This window comes from Rhinoraja longicauda, chromosome 29 (assembly GCF_053455715.1).
Source record: "Rhinoraja longicauda isolate Sanriku21f chromosome 29, sRhiLon1.1, whole genome shotgun sequence".
Taxonomy (NCBI): Eukaryota; Metazoa; Chordata; class Chondrichthyes; order Rajiformes; family Arhynchobatidae; genus Rhinoraja; species Rhinoraja longicauda.
In genome coordinates, this window is record NC_135981.1 from 29,706,092 (window position 1) to 29,732,786 (window position 26,695).

At 43.2% G+C, this 26,695-nt stretch overlaps 1 protein-coding gene across 5 annotated transcripts in view; it reads left to right on the plus strand.

The window, feature by feature from the left end:
• The window catches only part of plekhm1 (pleckstrin homology domain containing, family M (with RUN domain) member 1), a 60,975-nt gene that overhangs the window by 15,879 nt on the left and 18,401 nt on the right, over positions 1-26,695 (plus strand). For all 5 annotated transcript variants that reach the window (XM_078424648.1, XM_078424653.1, XM_078424651.1 and 2 more), the window contains exons 3-8: positions 2,027-2,271; positions 5,182-5,826; positions 11,027-11,522; positions 11,931-12,153; positions 21,769-22,695; positions 26,506-26,651. In XM_078424648.1, the coding sequence (XP_078280774.1) occupies positions 2,027-2,271; positions 5,182-5,826; positions 11,027-11,522; positions 11,931-12,153; positions 21,769-22,695; positions 26,506-26,651 (2,682 nt within the window). The remainder of the gene's footprint in view (positions 1-2,026; positions 2,272-5,181; positions 5,827-11,026; positions 11,523-11,930; positions 12,154-21,768; positions 22,696-26,505; positions 26,652-26,695) is intronic.

A 26,695-nucleotide genomic window follows, 5' to 3' on the forward strand; every position in this document is an offset into this window, starting at 1 on the left:
ATATCACAACAGTGGAGGTCCAGGCACAGATCCCTTCGGACCTTCAGCCAGAATATCTGCTTTCCACCAGAGCCCTCTGAAGTGTATGAATAAGCCAGTTCTGAATCCATACAGCCAAATCACCATGAATCTCGTGCATCTTAATCTCCTGGAAGCCTACCATGAGCCTTACTAAAATCCATATGGGAGACATCCATATTGCCTTCATCAATCTCCTTTGACACCTCCGCAAAAAAATAGATCAAGTTAGTAAGACATAATCTGATGCTTAGAAAGCCATGCTGGCTATTCCAATTTAGACCATTCCATTCCAAATGGGAGTAAATCCTATTCCGAAGATTTTTCCAACCACTGATGTGAGGCTCACAGGCCTATAGTTCCCTGGATTCTCTCAACATAAACAAAGGAACAACATTGGCCACTCTCCAGTACCCCGGGACCTTGCCTGTGGCTGGAGAATATTATGAAAATTCACGAGATTGCGCAGCATTTCTGTTGCAGTTCCATTATAGTAGTCAGAGTTATAAAGCATGGAAATGGGTCTTTTGGCCCAATCCATCGGTGTTGACCAAGCTGTGTTTCTGAGCTAGTTCATTTGTCTTGTATTTGCCCCATATCCCTCTAAACCTTTTCTATCTGAACCTGGGCAAATGTGTGTTAAATCTTGTAATTGTACCCACTTCTGCCACTATCTGAAAAACAAATCTCCTCTACCATGCTTTGACTTAATCCACTGAACCAATTTTGTATCCAATTGGCTAACTCACCCAGGATCCCATGTTTTCTCACATCAGTCTCGCTTGCAGTATCTTGTCAAAGGCCTGCATAGGAAAGATCTACCACCATGCCCTCGATAATCCTTTTGGTTACCTTTAGATAACAAAGCATGACGTTGTAACACGTTCCCACCCACAAAGCCACGTTCCCAATCGTATCTTGTCTTTCTGTGATTAAGAGTTGATCCTGGCTCCCACATTTTGCTCTGGTAACTTTTCTTCCACAGATGTTAGGCTCACTTGCCTGCCCTTGCAGACACAAAATGCTGGAGTAACTCAGCGGGTCAGGCAACATCTCTGGAGAGAAGGAATGGGTGACGTTTCGGGTCGAGACCCTTCTTCAGACTGATCAATGGGTGACGTTTCGGGTCGAGACCCTTCTTCAGACTGATCAGAGAAGGGTCTCGACCCGAAACGTCACCCATTCCTTTTCCCCAGAGATGCTGCCTGACCCGCTGAGTTACTCCAGCATTTTGTGTCTGTCTTCGATTTAAACCAGCATCTGCAGTTTTCTTTCCCACACGGCCTGTCCTTGTAACTCTCTTTAAAACAAAAAGGCACACCATTAGCCACACTTCGGTCCAAGGAAGATACAAAAATGCCCGCCAGGACCCAGCAATTACTTCCTTGGCTTCCCACAACATCCTACCATTGGTCAGGCCTCAGGGGATTATCCACCTCGAGACTACCAACACCACCTCTTTTGTGACATCGATAGGTTGCAGCAGGATTTTATTCTTCTCCCCGAATTTCCTGCCATAACTTTCTCCATGGTAAATACAGACGAGAAGTATTCATTTAAGATCTTGCCATCTCCATGGCTCCACACTGACAACCGCACTGATCCGTAAGGGAACCTATTCTCTCTTCAGTTACGTTATTGCTCTTCATATATTTATAGAATCTCTTAGGATTATGTCCAGAATATCTTGGGTCTCCTTCTTGCCCTCCAGATTTCCTCCTTTAATGCACTTCTACGACCCTTGTACTCCTAAAGGGATTTGCTTGATCTGAGCTGACGATATTTGACTTATTCCTCACATGTCGTCTGCAGTTTTGTTTGGGAGGGGATGTGTAATTATTTTTTGAAAATTGTTTCACCATTTTGGGCATTTGTTTTTGGATGAGCTCTGAGTTAATTACCAATTGCTGATAATGATGTTAGATTAATGATCTTTCTTCTTTTGTTTGTGTGTGATTATCCGAAATAGAAGTTTGTAAATTTAAAGTAAACAACTTTGTATTTTCAGCGGATAAAGAAAAAGCTGGCTCATTCCCTGAAGTGCTTGCAGAAGCGGTATGTAAATTCGGACAATGTTGTAACCAGCGATGACTGTGATGCAAATGTGCTCTGCTGTGTCATGGAGTCGATATTTGTACATGGATTGAAATCGAAGCACATTAAAACAAATGGAGGAAACCGAGGACGGAAAGGCAGTCGAGCTCCTCTTCCACAGCCTGTCTTTTGGACTCTGCTTAAAATGGTCACTCACCAGTAAGTTGGTGAAATTTTGTAGAATTAATTAATTTTCTTGCATGCTATTATATTACTTAAAATTGAATGTGAATTTCATGTACGTTCATCGACTGTTTTCTTTAGTTTAGAGATAGAGCCCACCGAGGCCACGCCGACTAATGATCCCCCGTACACTAGTTTAGACTTTACTTTCGAGATACAGTGTGGAAACGGGGCCTTCAGCCCTCCGAGTCCACACCGACCAGTGTTCAGCCTGTACACTATCACTAATCTACACTCCAGGGACAATCTGAAATTTACAGAAGTCAATTAACCTACAAGCTTGCACGTCTTTGCATCGTGGGCAGAAACCGGAGCACCCGGACAAAACCCATGTGGTCACAGGGCGAAGGTACAAACTGTACTGACAGCATCCATGGTCAGGATCAAACCTGGGTCTCTGGCACTGTACGACAGCAACTGTATCGTTACGCCACCATACCGCGCCAGTCGAATCTACTCCACCTGTAACCTTTGACACACTAATTAAAAACCTGTCAGTCTCTGAATTAAAAATACCCAAAGATTTGAAGATACCCACAGCATCTTCAATTTTTGTACCCCTCTCCCCTGTAATCAGAATGAAGAAGTGTCCAGACCTGAAATGTCACCCATCCTTTTTCTCCAGAGATGCTGCCTGACCCGCTGAGTTACTCCAGCTTTTTGTATCTATCTTTAGTATAAACCAGCAACTGGAGTTCTTTGTTTCTACTTACCATGAACTTTGTTTTGGGGCATAACTCATTCTAAACAAAATCATTTTTGTTGATGAATTATTTGTAAAACAGGATAGAATTATTGTGTGACATCAAAAATTGTTTAGTTTCATGCAGTGCATTAACACTTTAAGACTTTAAAGATTTAAAGATCAACCCAATGCATTAGATTTATTTTCTGGCAGAAAAGAAAGTCTAGCTAAATTTCTTGCTATTGGAGATTAACCTAGGCCTATTGATATATTGCATTTGTCTGGTTTGCAAGTAAGTTACTGCGATGCACTATCCATTTAAATAGTCTCTTAAGTTGAACTGATGGATCTGCTTTAGTATTTCATTTTAGAGAAGTGTCACATTTTTTTGCTCGGTTAATAAAATGTGTTTGATGTGCGATTTAGTGGTTTCCTCTTTCAACTTGTTTAATGTGTTATTGTACCATCCACTAGCTTTATGTTCCATTTAATTTTATACATTAGATAACTGAAGCTAGTTGGATCAAACTTTTCAAAATATTGTAAAGTTTTGAAAACTTTTCAAAATATTGTATCCATGGTTCCAAATTTTATCACACAGAAGATAGCAGTAGCAAACAGTGCTTTTCCATATAACCATATAACCATATAACAACTACAGCATGGAAACAGGCCTGTCCGGCCCTACCAGTCCACGCCGACCATTCTCCCTGACCTAGTCTCATCTACCTGCACTCAGACCATAACCCTCTAATCCCCTCCTATCCATATACCTATCCAATTTACTCTTAAATAATAAAATCGAGCCAGCCTCTACCACTTCCACCGGAAACCCATTCCATACAGCCACCACCCTCTGAGTAAAGAAGTTACCCCTCATGTTACCCCTAAACTTTTGTCCCTCAATTCTGAAGCTATGTCCCCTTGTTGGAATCTTCCCCACTCTCAAAGGGAAAAGCCTACCCACGTCAACTCTGTCCGTCCCTCTCAAAATTTAAAAAACCTCTATCAAGTCCCCCCTCAACCTTCTACGCTCCAAAGAATAAAGACCCAACCTGTTCAACCTCTCTCTGTAGCCTAAGTGCTGAAACCCAGGCAACATTCTAGTAAATCTCCTCTGTACCCCCTCCACTTTGTCGACATCCTTCCTATAATTTGGCGACCAGAACTGCACACCATACTCCAGATTCGGCCTCACCAATGCCCTGTACAATTTTAACATTACATCCCAACTTCTATACTCGATGCTCTGATTTATAAAGGCAAGCATACCAAACGCCTTCTTCACCACCCTATCCACATGAGATTCCACCTTCAGGGAACAATGCACAGTTATTCCCAGGTCCCTCTGTTCCACTGCATTCCTCAATTCCCTACCATTTACCCTGTACGTCCTATTTTGATTTGTCCTACCGAAATGCAGCACCTCACACTTATCAGCATTAAACTCCATCTGCCATCTTTCAGCCCACCCTTCCAAAAGACCCAAGTCTCTCTGTAGACTTTGAAACTCTACTTCATTATTAACTACACCACCTATCTTAGTATCATCTGCATATTTACTAATCCAATTTGCCACACCATCATCCAGATCATTAATGTAAATGACAAACAACAGTGGACCCAACACAGATCCTTGTGGGGGGGGGAGCATCCCATCCCAATCCTGATAGACAAGGTTGTCCACATGCAAATCCCATCAAGGGAAGGAGGTAGAGCAAGTTTAGTCCATAGACATGGTGAACAAAATCAGCAACCAGCTAACTCGTACAATTTTGCTCAGTCAGCTGTTTATGTTAATGTTAAATATATTTATAAAAGATGTAAATAGCTTCCTATTATCCCCCCAGCTATCCTTAATTTAATTGCATCAAGTTTCAGGGCTCAGTCTAAATCGATTCAACTACGTAATATAAAATTACTGGGGATTTGAGTTTATGCTCCACTGGTGCAACCCATGAAGAGTTGATCATTGAAGTATAATCAACAAAAACTCCAAGAACATGCCAAGAAGTTTGGGACTTCTTGAGTTGTTAACACTTGCACAATAGTCCTGAGTTTCCTGACATTTTACAGGGAATTACCAATTTTACCCTGGAAAATCTGAGCCATTGTTATTATGCAATGTAATACTAGGATTTTTTTGTCCTCAAACTCAATTATATTTAACACACCAATTCTTTTTGTAAACATTTTTTCAGTGATGTTGTGACAGATCTGGAGCAGTTGAACTTTATTAACACTGATGTGGGACGATGTCGGGCATGGGTAAGACTTGCACTTAATGATGGCCTGATGGAGTGTTATTTAGTGTCCCTGCTTCGTGAAAAGGACAGTCTATGTGACTTCTACCATCCCGTGGCTTTGCTTCTTGATACAGAAGACAGTGAGGTTCTACTGAGCTATCTGCAAGGCCTGTCATCTCTTTCATTTACATTGTCTTACAAATCAGCTGTTCTAAACGAATGGACTACCACTCCCCTCGTGTTGGCTGGCTTATACTCGGGACAAGAACTGGCAGAAACTTCCTCGCCAAACTTATCCGAAGGAAGGAGGAAAGGTTCTTGGGATTCAGCTTCTCAGTCCTCTGGTTCTGATACAATTGAGGTGATTCATACCAGTTCTACAGCTTTGCACAACAGTCATTTGGGTAAACTAAAGGCTGCATCCTCTACGTTGAGTTTGGAAACAACTGGATCATCCCAACTTTCATCCAGCCTGAGCTCTGACAGCCTCCTTCAATCAAATGGAATGAAGAGTCCTGACCAAACGACAGAGGAATTGTGGTCGTGTGAGACAGACAAAGGCATTGCCAGTGCTGAAAGCTCCAGCCAATCTCTGCAAGTGTAAGTGTCACTTTTCTCCTTGTATCACAGTGTTGTCATTTACACCATTTCATTTTCTCTTTAAAACGAGATAGAATGTCAGTCAAGAATACGACAAGTGATAGAAGCCCAAAATAAAAACAGGAAATCCTGGAAATACTCCACAGATCACGTGCATTTGTGAGAGGAAAAACAAAATGAACGTTTCAGGAAAGAGATCGTTCCATTGTTGAACTATCCAGTAAATACTTTGATCTTTCCAGCATTTTCAGTTTTTATTTTGGGTAGATTGTTATATTTGTCTTTTTTAAATTAATTTCTTCATTGTTTTTTCTATAAAACTTTCACTTTTCATGGATACTATTGCATTTTTGTGGTCCTCTCTGTGTGGAGCGGCAGGACACATGCAAGGTCTTCTGAATATTTCTCCTCTGTTTTTACCGTGGATAAAAACATGAAGACTGGGGAATGTGGGTCAATTAATGGAGATGACTTGAGGATAGTCCGTATTAAGGTGGAGAAGGTGCTGGATGTCCTAAAGCATGTGAAGGTAGATTCATTTCTCGGGCCTGATCAGATATAACTGAGAACACTGTGGGAATCTAGAGAAGAAAATGTTGACATCCTGGCTAAGTTATATAAATCATCTTCAAACATGGGTGAGGTGCCGGAAGACTGGAGGGTGGCTAATGTTGGTCCTCTATTTAGTGAAAGTTAATAGAGAGGATTCTGTGGGATAAGATATATATTGTATGTGGGAGATTGTGTCTTATGATTCTGATGAATTTTTTGAAGTAACCAAAAAGGTGATTGAGAGCAATGCTGTAGATGTTTTCCATATGGATGCTTGATGGAAGGCATTTGATAAGGTTCCAGCTGCTCTGGAAGGTTAGATCACATGGGTTCCAGGGAGAACTAGTTGACTAGATTGAAAATTGGCCTGTGACTAGTGGTGTGCCTCAGGAATTGGTGCTGGGCTCTTTGCTGTTTGTAGTTTATATCAACGATTTGGATGGTAATTGTACAGAGCATGATTAGTAAATTTGCATGTGACACTAAAGTGAGTAGTCTCATAGATAGCAAAGATGGTTATCAAAAATCACAGAAGGATCTTGTTCAGTTGGGTAAGTGGGCTGAGGAATGGTTATTGGAGTTTAATGCAGATGTGCAAGGTATTGTATTTTGGGAAGTTACAGCAGGGCCGACTTTCACAGTGAATGGCAGGACCCTGGGGAGTGTTGTAGAGGAGAGGGATCCAGGATTGCAGGAACATGACTCCTTGACAGTGGTGTCAAGGTACTATAGGATGGTCAAGAAAGCTTTCAGCACAATGGCCTTCACTAGTCAGGGAATTTAATATAGAAGTTGGGATGTCATGTTACAGTTGTACAAGACATTGGTGAGGCTGCATTTGGAGTATTGTGTTCAGTTTTTGTCATCCTGCTATAAGAAGCATGTTGTTAAGCTAGGAAAAGTGTGGAGAAGATTAATGAGGACCTGAGCTATAGGGAGGTTGGTCAGACCGAGACTATTCCTTGGAGTGCAAGAAGCAGAGGGGTGAACTTATAAAATCATGAGCGGAGTAGATAGGGTGAATGCACAGTCTTTTACCCAAAGTTGGAGAATCAAGAACCAGATGACATAGGTGTAAGGTGAGAGGGGAAAGACTTAATAGGAACCTGAGGAGCAACCTTTTCATAGGAAAGGTGGTGGGATATATGGAATGAGCTGCCAGAGGAGGTAGCTGAAGCAAGTGCCATAATAACATTTAAAAGACACTTGGACAGGTTCATGGATAGGAGAGGTTTAGAGAATATGGGCAAAATACAGGCAGGTGGGACTAGTGTAAATGGGGCATCTTGGTCAGTGTAGGCAAGTTGGGCTGAAGGGCCTGTTTCTGTGTTGTATAACTCTATCTTTTAAAATAGTAAATTTGTGTCTTTATGCATTTCATTTATGGTAGTTGGGTTTATTGTGCCACATATTTGTGGTTATGTTAACAATTCAAAAGACATCCAATTCAGGTCTTTCATCAGTATATTTTCCTTAAGGACATAAAAATAGAAGCTGAACTGGACCATAACATCTTTGGACATGATCCATCATTCAATTGTTTAATTCTGTGTCTTGTCATTGTCGACTTTTCTTTCAAGCTCCCCATATTCTCTGATTCCCTTGCTATCTAAAATTCAGTCAATCTTAGCCTTGATGATGTTAACAAATGAGCAATGAGTATTTGAAACTCCTGGGTATAGAATACTACAAAGATTTTCAGCCCTCAACGTAAAGACGTTTATCTCATGAAGATAGACACAAAAAGCTGGAGTAACTCAGCAGGTTGGGCAGCATCTCTGGAGAGAAAGAATGGGTGACATTTCGAGACCCTTCTTCGGACTAGTTACGAAAAAGAGAAACGAGAGATATAGATGATGATGTTGAGAGAGAAAGAACAATGAATGAAAGATATGCAAAAAAGTAACGATGATTAAGGAAAACAGGCCATTGTTAGCTGGGGGAGAGTGGCCATTGTTAGCTGTTGTATGAAAACGAGAAGCTGGTACGACTTGGGTGGGGAGGGATAGAGAGAGGGAATGCTGGGGGTTACTTGAAGTTAGAGAAATCAATATTAATACCACTGGGCTGAAATCTGCCCAAGCGAAATATGAGATGCTGTTCCTCCAATTTGCATTTAGCCTCACTCTGCCAAATGGAAGTGACCTAGGACAGTAATGGCAGTCGGAATGTGAAGGAGAATTAAAGTGTTAAGCAACCGGGAGATCAGGTAGGCTCGGGCGGACTGAGCGAATGTGTTCAGCGAAACGATCGCCCAGTGTAGGTTTGGTCTCGCTCCTTTTATCTCTCTCCTGATTCCTTATCCTGACATCATGCTCCACTGTTCTAGATTTCGTAAGCAGATGAGCTGCTCAGTATTTACCTTGCTTGTGTATTTTACAACTTTGTATGTAACAATCATTGTACTAAAATATTGTGGCGCTGAAAGTTCTTGTCGCGTTTCCTTTTTGTTGTGCTTCATCTGGTTAACCCTGAGTTATTTACATCTCAAAAGGTATACAAGCCCTTCGCCTAAGCATTATTATTTTTCCATCTAGATCTCTGTGCTGTCTCTACTATATCAGATGGCACAATAGCCCATTCTGCTTCTTTGTGGAGGCTTCAAAGTGAAGGCTTTGCTTTGCTTCAAATTGCCAGTGTTGAACTATGATGGTTCCAGGTGCCAGCAATGTCTGCCTCGCCAACAGCCTGTCTGTCCCTTCCTTCTTTGTTTTTTTTAAAGTATGCGTTAAATGCATGTTTTTGTGTTCTTTGGTTTGTTTTGTGTGGTGAGTGGGGTAGGGGGGGTGGTTGAGGGAAACTTTTTAAAAATCTCTTACCTTGACGGAGATGCGTTAGTTTTTGTTTATTCCCCCCCCCTGGTGTCGTATCTCCATCCGCACTGCGGCCTAGCATCGAGGAGTTGATGGCATCTGCTGGAGATCGACGGAAGCCTGCGGACTTTAACATAGTGGAGCTTGCGGTCCCTGGTGGGAGACCGACATTGGGAGCTCCAAGCCACAGGAGCTTCGATCGCCCCGACGCGGGAGCTTCGATCGCCCCGACGCGGGAGCTTTGATCGCCCCGACGCGGGAGCTTCGATCGCCCCAACGCGGGGGCTTCGATCGCCCCGACGCGGGAGCTTCGATCATCCCGATCACGGGGGCTACGATCGCCCTGACGCGGGAGCTTCGATCGCCCCGACGCGGGAGCTTCGATCGCCCCGACGCAGGAGCTTCGATCGCCCCGACGCGGGAGCTTCGATCATCCCGATCACGGGGGCTACGATCGCCCTGACGCGGGAGCTTCGATCGCCCCGACGCGGGAGCTTCGATCGCCCCGACGCGGGAGCTTCGATCGCCCCGACGCGGGAGCTTCGATCATCCCGATCACGGGGGCTTCGATCGCCCCGACGCAGGAGCTTCGATCGCCCCGACGCGGGAGCTTCGATCGCCCCGACGCGGGAGCTTCGATCATCCCGATCACGGGAGCTTCAATCGCTTCAATTTCTGCCTTAAAAATATCCACTGACTTGGCCTCGAGGCCTTCTGTGGCAAAGAATTCCACAGATTCACCTCTGACTAAATAAATTTCTCCTCATCTCCTTCCTAAAAGAACGTCCTTTTAATTATGAGGTTATGACCTCTAGTCCTAGACTCTCCCACTCGTGGAACCATCCTCTCCACATCCACTCTATCCAAGCCTTTCACTATTCTGTAGGTTTCAATTAGGTCCCCCTCATTCTTCTAAACTCCAGCGGGTACAGGCCCAGTGGCGACAAATGCTCATCATATGTTAACCTACTCATTCCTGGGATCATTCTTGTAAACCTCCTCTGAACCCTCTCCAGAGCCAGCAAATCCTTCCTCAGTTGTGCCCAAAATTGCTCACAATATTCCAAATGTGGTCTGAGCAGCGCTTTATAGAGCCTCAACATTACATCCCTGATTTTGTATACAAGCCCACTTGACATAGGCTCAATCATACTTAATTATAAAAGTGTAAGAATAGTAGATTGTACTGAGGCAGTACACAAGATTTGCTACGTTTCTGGTGCCATCTTGTACCCTTCAAGATTCAACGTTCTTAAAAATGGAGAGTAGTAACGACTTTAAAGGCCCTTTATTCTGGCAGCAGCACTGGATTGGCAGTGGTTGGCCTTGCCAGGTGATATCCTCCACCCTGCTTTTCTGCTCAGTATGGTACACAGGGATGTTTAGATGTCAAGCTGCAAGTCATCCAACTTGTTCTGCTAGTTTGAGGAATTTGTAAACATGCCAGGATCCCTTTGTTCCTTTGTATTTCTACATTTTGGTATGCGTGCTATTACTTTGCTCATGCTTCCCAAGTATAATACAGGTGCTCCTCAACCTACGATGGGGCCACGTTCTGAGAAACTTAGTTGTAGTAAACACAGTTGACTTAGTAAACGCAGTTGACTTTAATTTTTAAAAAGTCATTTGTGAAGGATGATGGATGGCTGATAATGTATTGAGTTCACAGGTGCCTGTGCTTTCTGAATACATAGTTAGTTACTGATATTCGATTCAGAACCTGATCTGCCAAATTGATATCAAGCCATCTATGCTACAGAGTTGTGTAAGGCTGTTTGTCTGGCTCCTTTAGATTGATTATTAAGTGATTTAACAGACTGTTTTCCTTTTTAAAGGACACCAGATGAACTTGGAGAAGACCAAATACCAGTTTCCCTGGATTGCAATGTTTCAATTACGATATCACAGCCAGAATTATCCTCAATGCTTCCAGCAGTTGATGTTCCATTGAATGCTCAGTCAGGTAAATTGGTTGACCAACATACATGCAATGAGGAAACAAATGCAACAATAGAAAGCCATTCACAAATTGAAAGCCCATCCTCCACCCATGTTTCAGCCTTGCACCATCCAGGAACTGCTTATGGATCACATCTTGAAAATGGCAGGAAAACTGTTGCTTCTCACAGTGAAAAGATGCTAAACCCTGTTAATTTTGAAAGATTATCTGATTACAACTCTCGGAGAATTTTGCAATCTGCAGCATGCCAGAAACAGGAAGTAAAAGCTGCGGATCAAGTTTCTGTTGTGAGCGGAATTGCTCATGTGGCAGACAAAGAGGATGCATTGATTGTTCACAGCACTCACTTGACTGAACCAGGAGATAATCATGTGAGTTAATTTATTTACCATATGCTGTAGTTCTGGCCTTTGTCCGATTTCATAATTGCATCCAAGCAGGAGAAAATGATCTGCATAACTCTTTCCGAATGTGTTATTATTGATTTTCAAAAACGGAAATGTTGTACTGTAGCTGTCGGTACTGCTGTAAAGCTATTGCACAGTATTTTCTATCATTTCTTCAGAACATCTATTTAGTTGAGATTTAAAAAAAAAATTATGTTCATGGTGAGCGGCCTAAATACAATTAGTTTGAGGATGAACTACTGTGAAATGAAAAATTAATTTAAAGTGGGATCGTTTTAATGTTTGTATTGCCGTGCTTGTTTCATCTTTAGTAATAAGTGATCTTTACTTTTCATTTCCCAATTCTTGCAAACATAAACTTGACTATTTCAGAAACGAAGTAGCTGGATATCAGATGAAGACATCCGCAAACCATCTCAAGAAGTACTTCCACAAAGCACAGGGGAAAATTCAACTGATCATTCTATTGACACAACACCAGTGAATGAAAATAGCACTGGGGTTACTAAAAATAGACAACCAGCTTCCGAGCTCTTGCAGAGTACGTTTGGTCAAGAGGAGGCATCATTTGAAGTAACCCATCGCCGAAAGATTGGTAGGAATGATTTGCATGAAAGACTGCAACCAGATAATATTAGAAATGACATTTTCATCACTAAATTCAATCTTTGCATTGTACATACATAGGCAAAAGTAGTACATTCGTTACAATATTCCTTACAACAACCAGAAATATTTTGTTCAAAGCCTGTGAATGAATTAGCTAAGCAGTCAGATAATACTTTTGCATTAAAGCAGAAATATTTTAGTTATAGTGCCAGCTTGCATTAACATTTTGAGGGTTAATTGTAATGTCTGGGCATATTGCTCGTCTGCACCTCTTTGCTCAATGTTGGTAGAAAGAACTCTAGATTCCAACAACAAGTAAGACTTCGGGCAGAGCCATAGTGGTGGGTGACTCCATTGTCCAAGGTGCGGACAGGAGATTCTGTGGTGGCAGGTGAGACTCGAGGATGGTCTGTTGCCTCCCTGGTGCCAGGGTTAAAGATGTCATGGACCGACTTCAGAACATCCTCATGAGGTAGGGTGAACAGCCAGAAGTAGACGTGGGCATAAACAACATCGGGAGGAAGAGGAAGGAGGTTCTGCATCGCGAGTTTAAGGAGTTTAAGGATTGCTTCCCGTACCTCGTGCTGGTGAGGGCAGGAACCGGGAGATAGGGGATATGAATGTATGGCTGAGAGGCTGGTGCAGGGAGTAGAGATTTAGATTTCTAGACTACTGGGATCTCCGCTGGGGTAGGGGTGACCTGTACAAAAGGGACAGGTTACACCTTAACTGGAGGGGGACCAGCGTTCTGGCAGGCAGGTTTGCTAGTGCTACACGTGTGGGTTTAAACTAAATAGTGGGGGGGTGGGGTTAACAAAGTGGGAATATAAAGATGGAGTTAAAGGGGAAGTGATTCCAGGAAAAGTTGCAAAAGACTCCCGAATTAATGCGAAGGAGTGTTCGAGAAGGGATAAGAGAGTAAGGTCAGGGCCAATAGTGACCGGTGTGAGAGGGGAGATGAATACCGAAGTTAAAGTGTTGTATTTGAATGCGCAAAGTATAAAAAATAAAGTGGATGAGCTTGAGGCTCAGTTAGATATTGGCAAGTATGATGTTGTGGGAATTACAGAGACATGGCTGCAAGAGGACCAGGGCTGGGAACTGAATATTCAGGGGTATACGACCTATCGAAAAGACAAGTGGGCAGAGGGGGGTGGGGTTGCTCTGTTGGTAAGGAATGATATTCAGTCCCTTGCAAGGGGTGACATAGAATCAGGAGATGTAGAATCAGTATGGACAGAACTGAGGAATTGTAAGGGTAAACTGGGAAAATCAGCTTGGTAATGGACCCCAAGAAAGGAAGTTTGTGGAGTGCCTCCGAGATGGATTCTTAGAGCAGCTTGCACTGGAGCCTACCAGGGAGAAGGCAATTCTGGATTTAGTGTTGTGTAATGAACCGGATTTGATAAGGGAACTCAAGGTAAAAGCGCCATTAGGAGGTAGTGATCATAAAATGATAAGTTTTAATCTGCAAATTGAGAGGGAGACGGGAAGATCGGAAGTGTCCGTATTGCAGTTGAGCAAGGGGGACTATGGAGGCATGAGAGAGGAGCTGGCCAGAGTTGACTGGAAAGAGACCCTAGAAGGGAAGACGGTGGAAGAACAATGGCAGGTATTTCTGGGAATAATCCAGAAGGTGCAGGATCAGTTCATTCCAAAGAGGAAGAAAGATTCTAAGGGGAGTAAGAGATGACCGTGGCTGACAAGGGAAGTCAAGGACAGTATCAAAATAAAAGAGAAGAAGTATAACATAACAAAGATGAGCGGGAAGCCAAAGGATTGGGACTCTTTTAAAGAGCAACAGAAGATAACTAAAAAGGCAATACAGGGAGAAAAGATGAGGTACGAAGGTAAGCTAGCCAAGAATATAAAGGAGGATAGTAAAAGCTTCTTTAGGTATGTGAAGAGGAAAAAAATAGTTAAGACAAATGTGGGTCCCTTGAAGACAGAAGCAGGTGAATTTATTATGGGGAACAAGGAAATGGCCGACGAGTTGAACAGATACTTTGGATCTGTTCACTAAGGAAGACACAAACAACCTCCCAGATGTACTAATGGACAGAGGTCTGAGGGTAACAGAGGAACTGAAGGAAATTCAGTGGTGGGGAAGATGCTGGAGTCAATTATAAAAGAAGAGATTGTGGAACATTTGGATAGCAGATTGATTAGTAGGACTAGATGTTACAGGTTTGCACTACAATTGACTGGTGTTTTTCTTGGGGGTGACCACTAGGTGATGTTGCTACCATTCAGACACATCTTCAGTTGTGTACCTCAACGTCACTGGGTGTTTCGGCCTTTTATCACAAGACACCCTCAGTCGAGGCAGGCCCACCGCAGGATGATCAGACCTGGGTGTGTGCCTTATGGTTAGCCTCTAGATGGTCACGTGGCAGCCCAGACAGCATCTTTTCTTTTCAGCCACAGCCAGTGACTGCTCCGTTCGGCGGCATTTGCAAGTTCTTTGATTGCCCTCCTTTGGGCCTGCCCTCTGATTCCTACTTCCCTCAGGAGCCTTGCAGTGGAACTGGCTACAAAGCCCCTGCACCCCACCTCCACTGGACGCACCCTTACACCCCAACCTCGCTCCTCTGCCTCTACTGCAAGGTTGGAATATCTCGGGCTTTTCCTTTCATATGCCTCGTCCACAGCCTCCTCCCAGGGCACCGTCAGCTCAATGATGAAAACACGCCGACAGGAGTTGGACCAGAGGACGAGGTCTGGTCGCAGGTTGGTAGCTGCGATTTCAACTGGGAAGGAAAGCCTCTGGCCTAGGTCAACCCGCATTTCCCAGTCTCTGGCTGCGTTCAGTGGGCATGAGTTGAGAGGCGAGGTGGTAGTCTTCCGTTTCTCTCCTTCCCGGATGAAGGATGGGATTTGCAGGAATGTTAACTGGGCATTGATAGGCATGGCGTTGGTGGTAACTCTCTTGCACTCGAGTGCACCTGCCAAACACTTCAGCACCTGGTTGTGTCGCCAGGTGTATCTGCCTTGTGTTAGGCTGGTCTTACAACCGACCAGGATGTGCTTGAGGTTTGCTGGAACTGCACACAGGGGGAAGGCGGAATCCTCTCCCAGCCAAAGATTTAAGTTTGTGGGAGAGGGAAGGACATCCGTGCTTCACAGCTCACTCCATGTGATCTTCCTCCTCTCAATGCCATCCCACCTCATCCAGCGGCCTTGCTTGGCTTGGGATATAGCTTTGGCACACCTGGCTGCTTCTTCTTGGCGGCGCACCTCCTCCACCACCATGTGCCGACGTTCAGCTGGAGTAGCCTTTTGCCAGGTAGGTTTCATTGCTCCCTGGCCAAAGCCCCCTCGGCCTTGTTGGACATGGCCCACTATGTCCCGATGTCGGAGGGCGGATTTTGCGTCCTGTACCACTGCTGCTGGAGTCCATTTCTTCCCTGTTGCTAGGGTTGGAGCGACACCTCTATCTATTGGGTCCCGGGATTCTGTTAGTGTCATGTCCAGCCTTGCTTTGGTGCATTTGAATTCCTCCACCAGGCTTGAGACTGGCAGTGAGAGAGCTCCATTCCCATAGAGTCCTATGCTGCTGAGGCATCTCGGTAACCCAAGCCACTTCCTCGCTTGTGAGTTCACCAGTCTCTCCAGCTGGTTGACATGGGATAAAGTGACCTCATAGATGGTAATTGGGCACATGAGTTGGGGCAGCAGACCGAATTGAAGGCACCAATGCTTCAGCTTCCCTGGTAGAGCAGTGTTGTTGATTTGCTTGAGGCCACTGATTGTATCCTCCCTGAGTTGTTCTACCTGCTCTGCGTCCTTGTAACTAGGAAAATGGACAAGGGAGAGCCAGTGGATGTAGTGTACCAGGACTTTCAGAAAGTGTTTGATAAGGTCCCACATAGGAGATTAGTGGGAAAAATTAGAGCACATGGTATTGGGGGTAGCGTACTGACATGGATAGAAAATTGGTTGGCAAACAGGAAACAAAGAGTAGAGATTAACGGGTCCCTTTCAGAATTGCAGGCAGTGACTAGTGGGGCACCGCAAGGCTCCATGCTGGGACTGCAGCTATTTACAATATACATTAATGACTTAGATGAAGGGATTAAAGTAACATTAGCAAATCTGCGAATGACACAAAGCTGGGTGGCAGTGTGAACTGTGAGGAGGATGCTATGAGGATGCAGGGTCACTTGGACAGATTGTGTGAGTGGGCGGATGCATGGCAGATGCAGTTTAATGTGGATAAGTGTGAGGTTATCCACTTTGGTGGTAAGAATAAGAAGGCAGATTATTATCAGCAGAGGCCTCACCTTTGTTCCCCTCCGCCCCCACATCAACGATTTCCGCATCCGCCATGACGTGGTGCTCTTCTTCCGCCTCCGAGCCTTTTTCAATGGGAAGGAGTCCTCACCACCCACTGATGACCCTTTCTCCCGTCTCCAACGGACCCCCTCCTCTTGGACCCCCCCCGGTTGGCCAACTACCCTCACTAGAACTTTTCATCTCCAACTGCCGTAAAGCGGATCCAACAAATCATCCGCCAACATTTCCGTCACCTACAACGGGACCCCACCACTGGCCATATCCTCCCAACCCCTCCCCTCTCTGCATTCCGCAGAGACCGTTCCCTCCATAACTCCCTGGTCCACTCGTCCCTTCCTACCCAAACCACCCCATCCCCGGGCACATTCCCCTGCAACCGCACGAGATGCAACACCTGTCCCTTTACCTTCCCCCTCAACTCCATCCAAGGACCCAAACAGTCTTTCCAGGTGAGACAGAGGTTCACCTGCAGCTCCTCCAACCTCATCTATTGTATCCGCTGCTCCAGTTGTCAACTTATTTACATCGGCGAAACCAAGCGCAGGCTCGGCGATCGCTTCGCTCAACACCTGCGCTCGGTCCGCGTTGGCCAAACTGATCTCCCGGTGGCCGAGCACTTCAACTCCCCCTCCCATTCCCAATCTGACCTTTCTGTCGTGGGCCTCCTCCAGTGCCATAGAGAGGCCCACCGGAAATTGGAGGAACAGCACCTCATATTTCGCCTGGGCAGCTTGCAGCCCAGTGGTATGAACATCGACTTCTCCCACTTTAGATAGTTCCTCTGTCCCTCTCTTCCCCTCCCCCTTCCCAGATCTCCCTCTATTTTCCTGTCTCCACCTATATCCTTCCTTTGCCCCTGACATCAGTCTGAAGAAGGGTCTCGACCCGAAACGTCACCCATTCCTTCTCTCCTGAGATGCTGCCTGACCTGCTGAGTTACTCCAGCATTTTGTGAATAAATACCTCAGATTATTATCTGAATGCTGTCAAGTTGGGGAAAGGGGACGTACAACAAGAACTTGGTGTCCTAGTGCATCAGTCACTGGAAGGAAGCATGCAGGTACAACAGGCAATGAAGAAAGCCAATGGAATATTGGCCTTCATAACAAGAGGAGTTGAGTATAGGAGCAAAGAGGTCCTTCTGTAGATGTATAGGGCCCTAGTGAGACCGCACCTGGAGTACTGTGTGCAGTTTTGGTCTCCAAATTTGAGGAAGGATATTCTTGCTATTGAAGGCGTGCAGCGTAGGTTTACTAGGTTAATTCCCGGAATGGCGGGACTGTCGTATGTTGAAAGACTGGAGCGGCTAGGCTTGTATACACTGGAATTAAGAAGGATGAGAGTGGATCTTATCGAAACATATAAGATTATTAAGGGGTTGGACACGTTAGAGGCAGGAAACATGTTCCCAATGTTGGGGGAGTCCAGAACCAGGGGCCACAGTTTAAGAATAAGGGGTAGGCCATTTAGAATGGAGATGAGGAAAAACCTTTTCAGTCAGAGAGTTGTAAATCTGTGGAATTCACTGCCTCAGAAGGCAGTGGAGGCCAAGTCTCTGAATGCATTCAAGAGAGAGCTAGATAGAGCTCTTAAGGATAGCGGAGTCATGGAGCATGGTGAGAAGGCAGGAACGGGGTACTGATTGAGAATGATCAGCCATGATCACATTGAATGGTGGTGCTGGCTCGAAGGGCCGAATGGCCTACTCCTGCACCTGTTGTCTGATGGCATGTTGGCCTTTATGACAAAGGGAGTTGAGTATAGGAGCAAAGAGGTCCTTCTGCAGTTGTACAGGGCACTAGTGACGTGCACCTGGAGTACTGTGTGAAGTTTTGGTCTCCAAATTTGAGGAAGGACATTCTTGCTATTGAGGGAGTGCAGCCTAGGTTCACTAGGTTAATTCCCGGAATGGCGGGAATGTCGTATGTTGAAAGACTGGAGCGACTAGGCTTGTATACACTGGAATTTAGAAGGATGAGAGGGCGTCTTATTGAAGCATATAAGATTATTAAGGGATTAGACACGCTAGAGGCAGGAAACATGCTCCCAATGATGGGGGAGTCCAGAACCAGGGGCCACAGTTTAAGAATAAGGGGTAGGCCATTTCGAACGGAGATGAGGAAAACCTTTACCACTCAGAGAGTTGTAAATCTGTGGAATTCTCTGCCTCAGAAGGCAGTGGAGGCCAATTCTCTGGATGCTTTCAAGAGAGAGCTAGATAGAGCTCTTAATGATAGCGGAGGGGGTATGGGGAGAGGGCAGGAATGGGGTACTGATTGTGAATGATCAGCCATGATCACATTGAATGGTTGGCTCGAAGGGCCGAATGGCCTACTCCTGCACCTATTGTTTATTGTCCAAGATAGACACAAAAAGCTGGAGTCACTCGGTGGGATTGGCAGCATCTCTGAAGAGAAGGAAGGGGTGACATTTCGGGCCGAGACCCTTCTTCTTTACATAAACCATGCTCTTGTTTGCATTTGTGCCTTATTTTAGGAATATCTTTGAAAATGTGCGCATAGCTTTTGCTGCCACGTGTAACATCTAATTCACTTAGTCCACTTTAATAGTAGGGGATAGACACAAAACGCTGGAGTAACTCAGCCGGACAGGCAGCATCTCTGGTTTATGGTTTCGAGTCTGGACCGAGACCCTTCTTCAAATAGTAGGGGCACTTGTAAGGTAAAGTTACAGGACTTTCTGATGACTTTTGTGATCTCTAACTCAAAATCGTCAACATTATAGGAAGCTGCAAAGATTAATCTTCATACAGTGAAATCTCCTTACCTTCAGATCTCTATGCTCGGTAATGGCTTCTGGGCTTATGGTTCCTATTGTATGAAGGAAGGAAAGCTAAAATCGATGCATCATTTTTTGATATCCTGGCGTTTGTTGTATGAGATTGGCTAAGGATTGACTGTGGTAGTGAGAAGCTCTGCGTATGTTGTTCTATCTTTTCATAGAAATATATATACAAGTGAATGTCCATTTGAGTGATAACAGAAGATTGAAGACATATTTATTTTAGAATACAACATTATAATCTGGTAAAGAGTCAGTGTGATTATATCTAAATCACCAAAGAAAACTAGATTATTTTTAATTTAGAATTTAGATATTAAAATATTGTTACATTAAATTCTCTTTAAAAACAAATCAAAATGTCTAAATCTGGATATAAAATGATACAGCAGGATATCTGTTGTTGTTTTCTGACAATAGTCATAGTGATAGAGCATATTGTAAGTAAATCAATAGAAGTGTTAAGGTAGCTTGCCTTCTTTGGATTAAAATGGTATAACGCTGAAGAATTGCAATTTGCAGAAAAACTGCACCCAGAAATGAACTTTTTCAGTTAGAGAGTTGTAAATCTGTGGAATTCTCCGCCTCAGAAGGCAGTGGAGGCCAATTTTCTGGATGCTTTCAAGAAAGAGCTAGATAGAGCTCTTAAAAATAGCGGAGTCAAGGGATATGGGGAGAAGGCAGGAACAGGGTATTGATTGTGAATGATCAGCCATGATCACATTGAATGGCGGCGGTGCTGGCTCGAAGGGCCGAATGGCCGAATGTCTATTGCCTATTGTCTATTGAAGATTCTGTGAGATGCAGTTGTGAAATTAGGCTGCTAGTGTTAAATAGGCTGCTCTTGCACCTGTTAAATGAGGTAAAGTATTAAATATCTGTGATTGCATATTAGATGAACATAGCCACTAATAAACACACAAATCAAAAATTTCTCATCTGCAAGAAACTTCTGTCTCAACAGTTTATGCCAGAATGAAGTGAAAAGGAATCCCTGAATGTGATTTAGGTGTACACATGAATGGGCACCCATTTCTTCCCTTCCCCCTCCCCTTCCACCTATTTCCTTCCTCTGACTTAACAATTTGAATATCTTCTATCCTTGACTCACACTTTTTACCTTTACCCCCCCCCCCCACATGTATCTCATCACTTGCTAGGCTTTGTGATGCCCCACCTCTCTTCTAGATTTCTTCTTCCTCCCCCCCCCCCACCCCACTACAATCAGTTTGAAGAAGGGTCTCGAACTGAAACGTCACCCATCCATGTTCTCGAGAAATGCTCCCTGGCTTGCTGACTACTGCATTTTGTCTCTTTTTGTTGACACTCTTCATATTGGTTAATCAACAGGTCATACCTGAATAGAATAGCCACAAGACTCTCCTCAGGTTTTTAAAATAGAACTTAACAGTTAATATTTTGGCTGGAGAATGAAACTATGCATGCAGTTTTTTCTTCTTAATTTTAGACTGCTTTGTCTTTTTATTTAATGTAATGCTGTTGTACTTATACACTTTAATCCTATTGAATAAACAAACCATCAACCAATTTACATACACAGAATTAACCTTTTTGCACCAAGAGGCATATGTTACAGAAAATTAGCACGTGGATGTCAAGTCTTTCAACAATGATTTTTTTAAATATGGCTAATGTTGCAACAAATTTGCCATTTCTGATTGATCAAGCTTCAAGGGTGGTAGTAAGAATATTTTTAGAGAATGCTTTGCTGTTCACCGTTTATCTTTTTGCAATTTCTGCTCATTAACGAATTCCAATGAATCATTTTAACATTGAAATCCAAAGTCTTCCACTTTTCACGGCTTTTATGAAAAACAGAGTTCTGTTTATGAGGTCTCGACTTCCTCGGGTGTCGTGTACCATGTGGTCTCACTTTTAAGATAATGTGTATAATGGCCAACTTCCACAGAGTCAGATCTCTGAACCAACTACATGATGACAACCATGTAATCTGTCCCTCAGTTGGTTGGTCATCAGCCAGAAAGCCATAGAGATTCTCTCCTGCTCTTTGCTTCGGGGCATGGAATGTGTTACAGCCCTCAGTGATGGACAGGTCTTAGCTTCGCCTAATATGAAATACTCCAACACCATTGGAGTGTAATTCTCCATTATCTGGTCAAGTCTCTAGTCTTTAATCCTTAACATCACACTCAAAGTTGGGAATTTCCATGCTTCCTTGCTGGGCTATTTGCAATACTAGCCCATCCAAAATGTGAATATATTTTCCAAGTGCAAATATTGCAGGGTACTGTAAGTCACAGCAAACTCCAGTCCAGACCGCTTACTACACAACGCCAATAAACAGACCCAGATTGATCCCAAAGTCTATCCTGATCTTAAAAACATTCAAGATGTATACTTGGCAAAGTTAAGATGGACTACTTTGGTTCCCAGACAACTCATAGCATAATAGTTTTGATTGTACTGTCTTCATCTGTTAAAGAATTTGGACATTTTCTTTAATTTACATGTATTTTAACAGGTATTTCAAACCCGTTTCGTGGACTTCTGAAGTTGGGCAATTTAGAGAGGCGAGGTCATGTTGGTATTTGGAAAGAATATTACTGTGAGTTATCACCTTTCGAGTTTCGTCTGTACCAGAGTGATGATGACCGCAATTGTTATGAGAACTGCTCTTTACTAAGGTGTGAACTACTGGGACGTGCACACAGTGATGGGAGGTTTCATGTGGTTTTTGCTGGCAAGAAGTTGTACCTCCGAGCACCCTCTCGAGATGAAGCAGAGGACTGGATTGATCGAATTCGGGAAGCATTAGAACAATGTCGACCTCGCCGAACTTCAAAACAAAAATCATCACATGTCGAGGCCTCAATTAATGAGAAACATGATTCAGTTTCTGAGCCACACGTCCTTCACTCTGCTGACCAGTTAAATCGCAAGAAAGAGAATGGCTTTCAGCGAGATTTTAATTGGGTTTCTGAGGCAGAACCGCAGTTAGATGCAATTAAGGAAACTGTACTATACTTGTTAACAGGTAAATCGTGGACTCGTTACATCTTCTCTTTGACATTGGACGCACTGAAATATTTCAAATTTCAGGAACAGCAAAAGGTGTTATGCAGCATCTGCAAAACGGAAACTTTTAAGGATGTTATACCTGACACCACATTGGGCAGTCCAGCCAACTTTAAATTAATTACATCTGAGGTTACTCTGAGACTTCAGGCAGAAAGTGCTGCAGAAGCAAGATCATGGCGTGAACTGATTCGAGCAGTTCTATCATCTTTCTTAGAAGCAGAAGAAGATACCTTGTCAACAAACACAGGCTTCGAGAAGAATGAGAAAAGACTTGTGGAGCTGGGCTTGGGGGAACACAAGAGCCTTCTACAGCACTTGACTGTTGTACCCATAGAAAAAGGGTTGGATTTGCAGAAATTTCAATGTGCAGGTATGGTAAGATAAAATCAAAGATGCGGGCATAAATCATACAGCTCATTGTCATGCTGTACCACTGAATAAGATCATGGTTGATTTGTACTTGTATTTTCATTTTCCAACTCAATCCCTCTATCCATCTTTTGTTAGTGTCAGAAATTATGAATGTTGGCTCAATGGTTAAGCATTCACTGCCTCTCTGTAACGAATGCCAAAGATGTACAATTCTCTGAGCAAAGGGATTTTTTCTCATGTTTTCCAAGATGACTGAAGCCTTATCCTGTTTCAATGTCCCAGCTCTAGATTATGCCTGAGCGAACAATGCTTTTCGTTCTGTCATGTAAATTCTTGTTGGAATTATCCATGTTCCAGTGAGACTGACAAGGGTGAGTTGAAAGGCAGTTTCTGCCAGCACGTGAAGATAACACTTCATGATAATAATAATATATTCCTTTATTCGTCCCACACTGGGGAAATTTACAGTGTTACAGCAGCAAAGTGGATAGCAAGAGATCATTCATTATAAATAAAAGATACATAAATTGTCATCAGTTTTCTGTGTGTTCTGAGCTGTTATTGTTGACTCGTCTGCTGGGAGCAGTGCTGGTTGTGCAGTCTCACAGCAGCGGGAAGGAAGGACCTCCTATATCTCTCCTTCACGCACTTGGGGTGACGGAGTCTGTCACTGAAGGAGCTACCCAGTGCAGTGACAATGTCCTGCATGGGGTGGGAGTCGTTGTCCAGCAGCGATGTTAGCTTTGCCATCATCCTCCTCTCTCCCACCACCTGTACTGAGTCGAGGGGGCAACCCAGGACAGAGCTGGCCTTCCTGGCCAGCTTATCGAGTCTCTTCCCTTCCGCTGCTGAGATGCTGCTGCTCCAGCAGACCACTCCATAGAAGATGGCCGATGCAACCACCGTGTTGTAGAAGGTCCTTAGGAGTGCCTCCTGCACTCCAAAGGACCTGAGTCTCCTCAGCAGATAAAGTCTGCTCTGGCCCTTTCTGTATAGCGCATCCAGTTCAGGTTCAATCTCGTGAATCAGTACTCCACTGCTTCCAAACCAATTATATCTTTTCTTGAAAATGGTGATCAAAACTATGTGTAGAAATTCAGAAAGACACAAAAAACTGCATTTGCTGGCATCTTAAACAATTATGCTCCTTCAGCACTTTGTGTTTTGCTAGAGAACTTGAGATAGTTCACCAAAACTCTCTTTAATTGGACTACAGACTTTCTCACACTGTTCCTCCCAATTTCTTGGATCCATGCTTCCCAATTGTTTTCTATAGATGCACATTTACTCTCCATATTCCATGAACTGACATCGTGATCTTTCCATTTATTAAAACTTGACTTCACAGTTTAAAAGTATAAGCACTCATTTATTTGCGTTGCACTCTGTTAGCACCAAGTAGCCTACTTGCTTAACCTGGCACTCCGCCTTCACTGTTAATTTTATCACCAGCTTCGTATCTTGAGCCTTTACACTTTCCAGATAATATAAATTCTGCATAGTTTCGGGCCAACTATTTCTCGTAGTAACAGCATTAATCTACAATTAAAATTTTGAAGGAATGGACAGTCTAAAGATGAACCTCCCATATCCAGGATAGCAGTTCAACCAAATGTGTGGAATGATGGATTGTTTTTCCTATTTATTAACTGTAAGATTTAATGTGAAATGGGTATAGAGAATCTGAATCTGAAGCTTAATTATCACGAAGCACTGAATTAATCTTAATCATTAATATCACCAGGGCACATGATTATTAGTAAAGGAAATGAAAAATTGTCATTTGGGTACAAGATGATGATCATCCAATTACGGGATTACGGTAGAAAGAAATCTGCTCCATCCAACTGCCTTTATTAAATTAGAATACCTCTGGGGTTGGAGTTCACATGGTGTGTTCTTTTCTACAGTATTTATATTCCTTTACTTGATGAGCAGAGTGTTTCAAAGTCAATAGGTTAGTGAAGATATTTCAAATAGTATGGGAGTGAACAAAGATATCAAAGGTTTCAAGGTCTTTTATTGTCACGTGTACCAATTAAGGTACAGTGATATTCGATTTATATCCAAATGCTTATCAAGCCTCATGCTTACAACAATAATTATTCATGATGTCAGTTATTTTAAATGGATATGTTACATTTAAAGGTTTTTTTCCATGCACCTGTAAAAGCATTGTATCTCGGGAGATGTTTCATGCCATAGCATGTTGGCACAACTGCAGCTTCACAGCTCCCCTGGCCTCCGGTGCTGTTAATGTGGAGTTTGCGTGATTCGCTATCACTGTCAGGGTTTTCTCTGGGTGCTCCAGATTCTTCACACATCCCAAAGATCCACAGTGTTTATAGATTCAACAGGCACTAAAAGTTGCCTCTGGTGTATTGGTGAGTGGTAGTATCTGGAGGAGTTAATGGGAATTTGGGGAGTTAAAAAAAATATAGGAGTAGTATGTAAATGACTGCTTGGTGGCATGGACATGATGGGTCTAAGGGCTTGTTTCCGTGCTGTATTACTCGATGCATTTAACCTAATTGGGAAAGAGAATGCATAACTGCAGCTTATTTGTACTTTGTATACAATAGACAATAGGTACAGGAGTAGGCCATTCGGCCCTTCGAGACAGCACCGCCATTCAATGTGATCATGGCTGATCATCCACAATCAGTACCCCGTTCCTGCCCTCTCCCCATACCCCCTGACTCCGCTATCATTAAGAGCTCTATCTAACTCTCTCTTGAAAGCATCCAGAGAATTGGCCTCCACTGCCTTCTGAGGCAGCGAATTCGCCAGATTTACAACTCTGAGTGAAAATGTTTTTCCTCATCTCCGTTCTAAATGGCCTACCCCTTATTCTTAAATTGTGGCCCCTGGTTCTGGACTCCCCCAACATTGGGAACATGTTTCCTGCCTCTAGCGTGTCCAATCCCTTAATAATCTTATATGTTTCAATAAGATCCCCTCTCATCCTTCTAAATTCCAGCGTATACATGCCCAGTCGCTCCAGTCTTTCAAGAGCTCTTGGAATTGCATCAGACAAATTGCAAATGCTGAAAGGTTCTAAATTAAATATAAATATACAGGGAGAAAACATGTCTGCAAGAGAGCTACCTCATATGCTGTGAAATCAGGCAGGCTCTAATAGGAGCAAATATCCCTTTTTTTTTCTCATCTCGAATTACATCTGGATCAGAATTCTGAAACCTGGAAATGGGTTCAACCTGTTCCTGTGCACGTCACATTTACAGCGCAGCAAAAGGCTATTTGGACTAACTAGTCCACAAAGATAATATTCTACTCAGCCGTTCTTTTTATCTATTTAACCCAATCAGCACAACATTCTTGTCATTTCGTCCTCACATTTATTTATGCATATACAATTCACTTCAACTGCTCAATGTGGGACTTAGATCCAAATTCTTTGCAACTTTAAGTAAGAAGCTCTTCTGATTTATCAGTACACTTTGTGCATTTATGGTCACTTAGTTTTATTCATACAGTGGAAATATCTATCAACTCTGCCAAAGCCCTTCAGAATTTTAATAAAAATAGATTAGTCACTTGCCATTAAATTTTCTCCCTTCAAATCTGTTTATTCTTTCTTGATAGCTTTATTCTTGGTAGTTATTTACTCTCACCATTTTAATTCATCTCAACATCAGAATTACACACCAATTTAAAATTCATTCATGTCCTTAAATAACCGAGTTCATGTTATAGAATTGTAATCTCTTTTTTAACTTGAAATATTTTTTTAAAATCATTTTTATTGGTTGAAAATATTAACTTAATCTTTTGCTCTGTTTATAAGGATGCTCTCAGAAAATAGGATTTTCATTTGGTAAAGCCAAGGTTTGTGCGTATTCTGGCCTCTACTATTGTGAAATGTGTCATCAGGATACAGAGACTATTATTCCATCCAGAATGATGCATAACTGGGATCTGACAAAACGAGGGGTAAGTAACTCTTATGTGTTCCCGTGTGCTCAATGCACATTGTG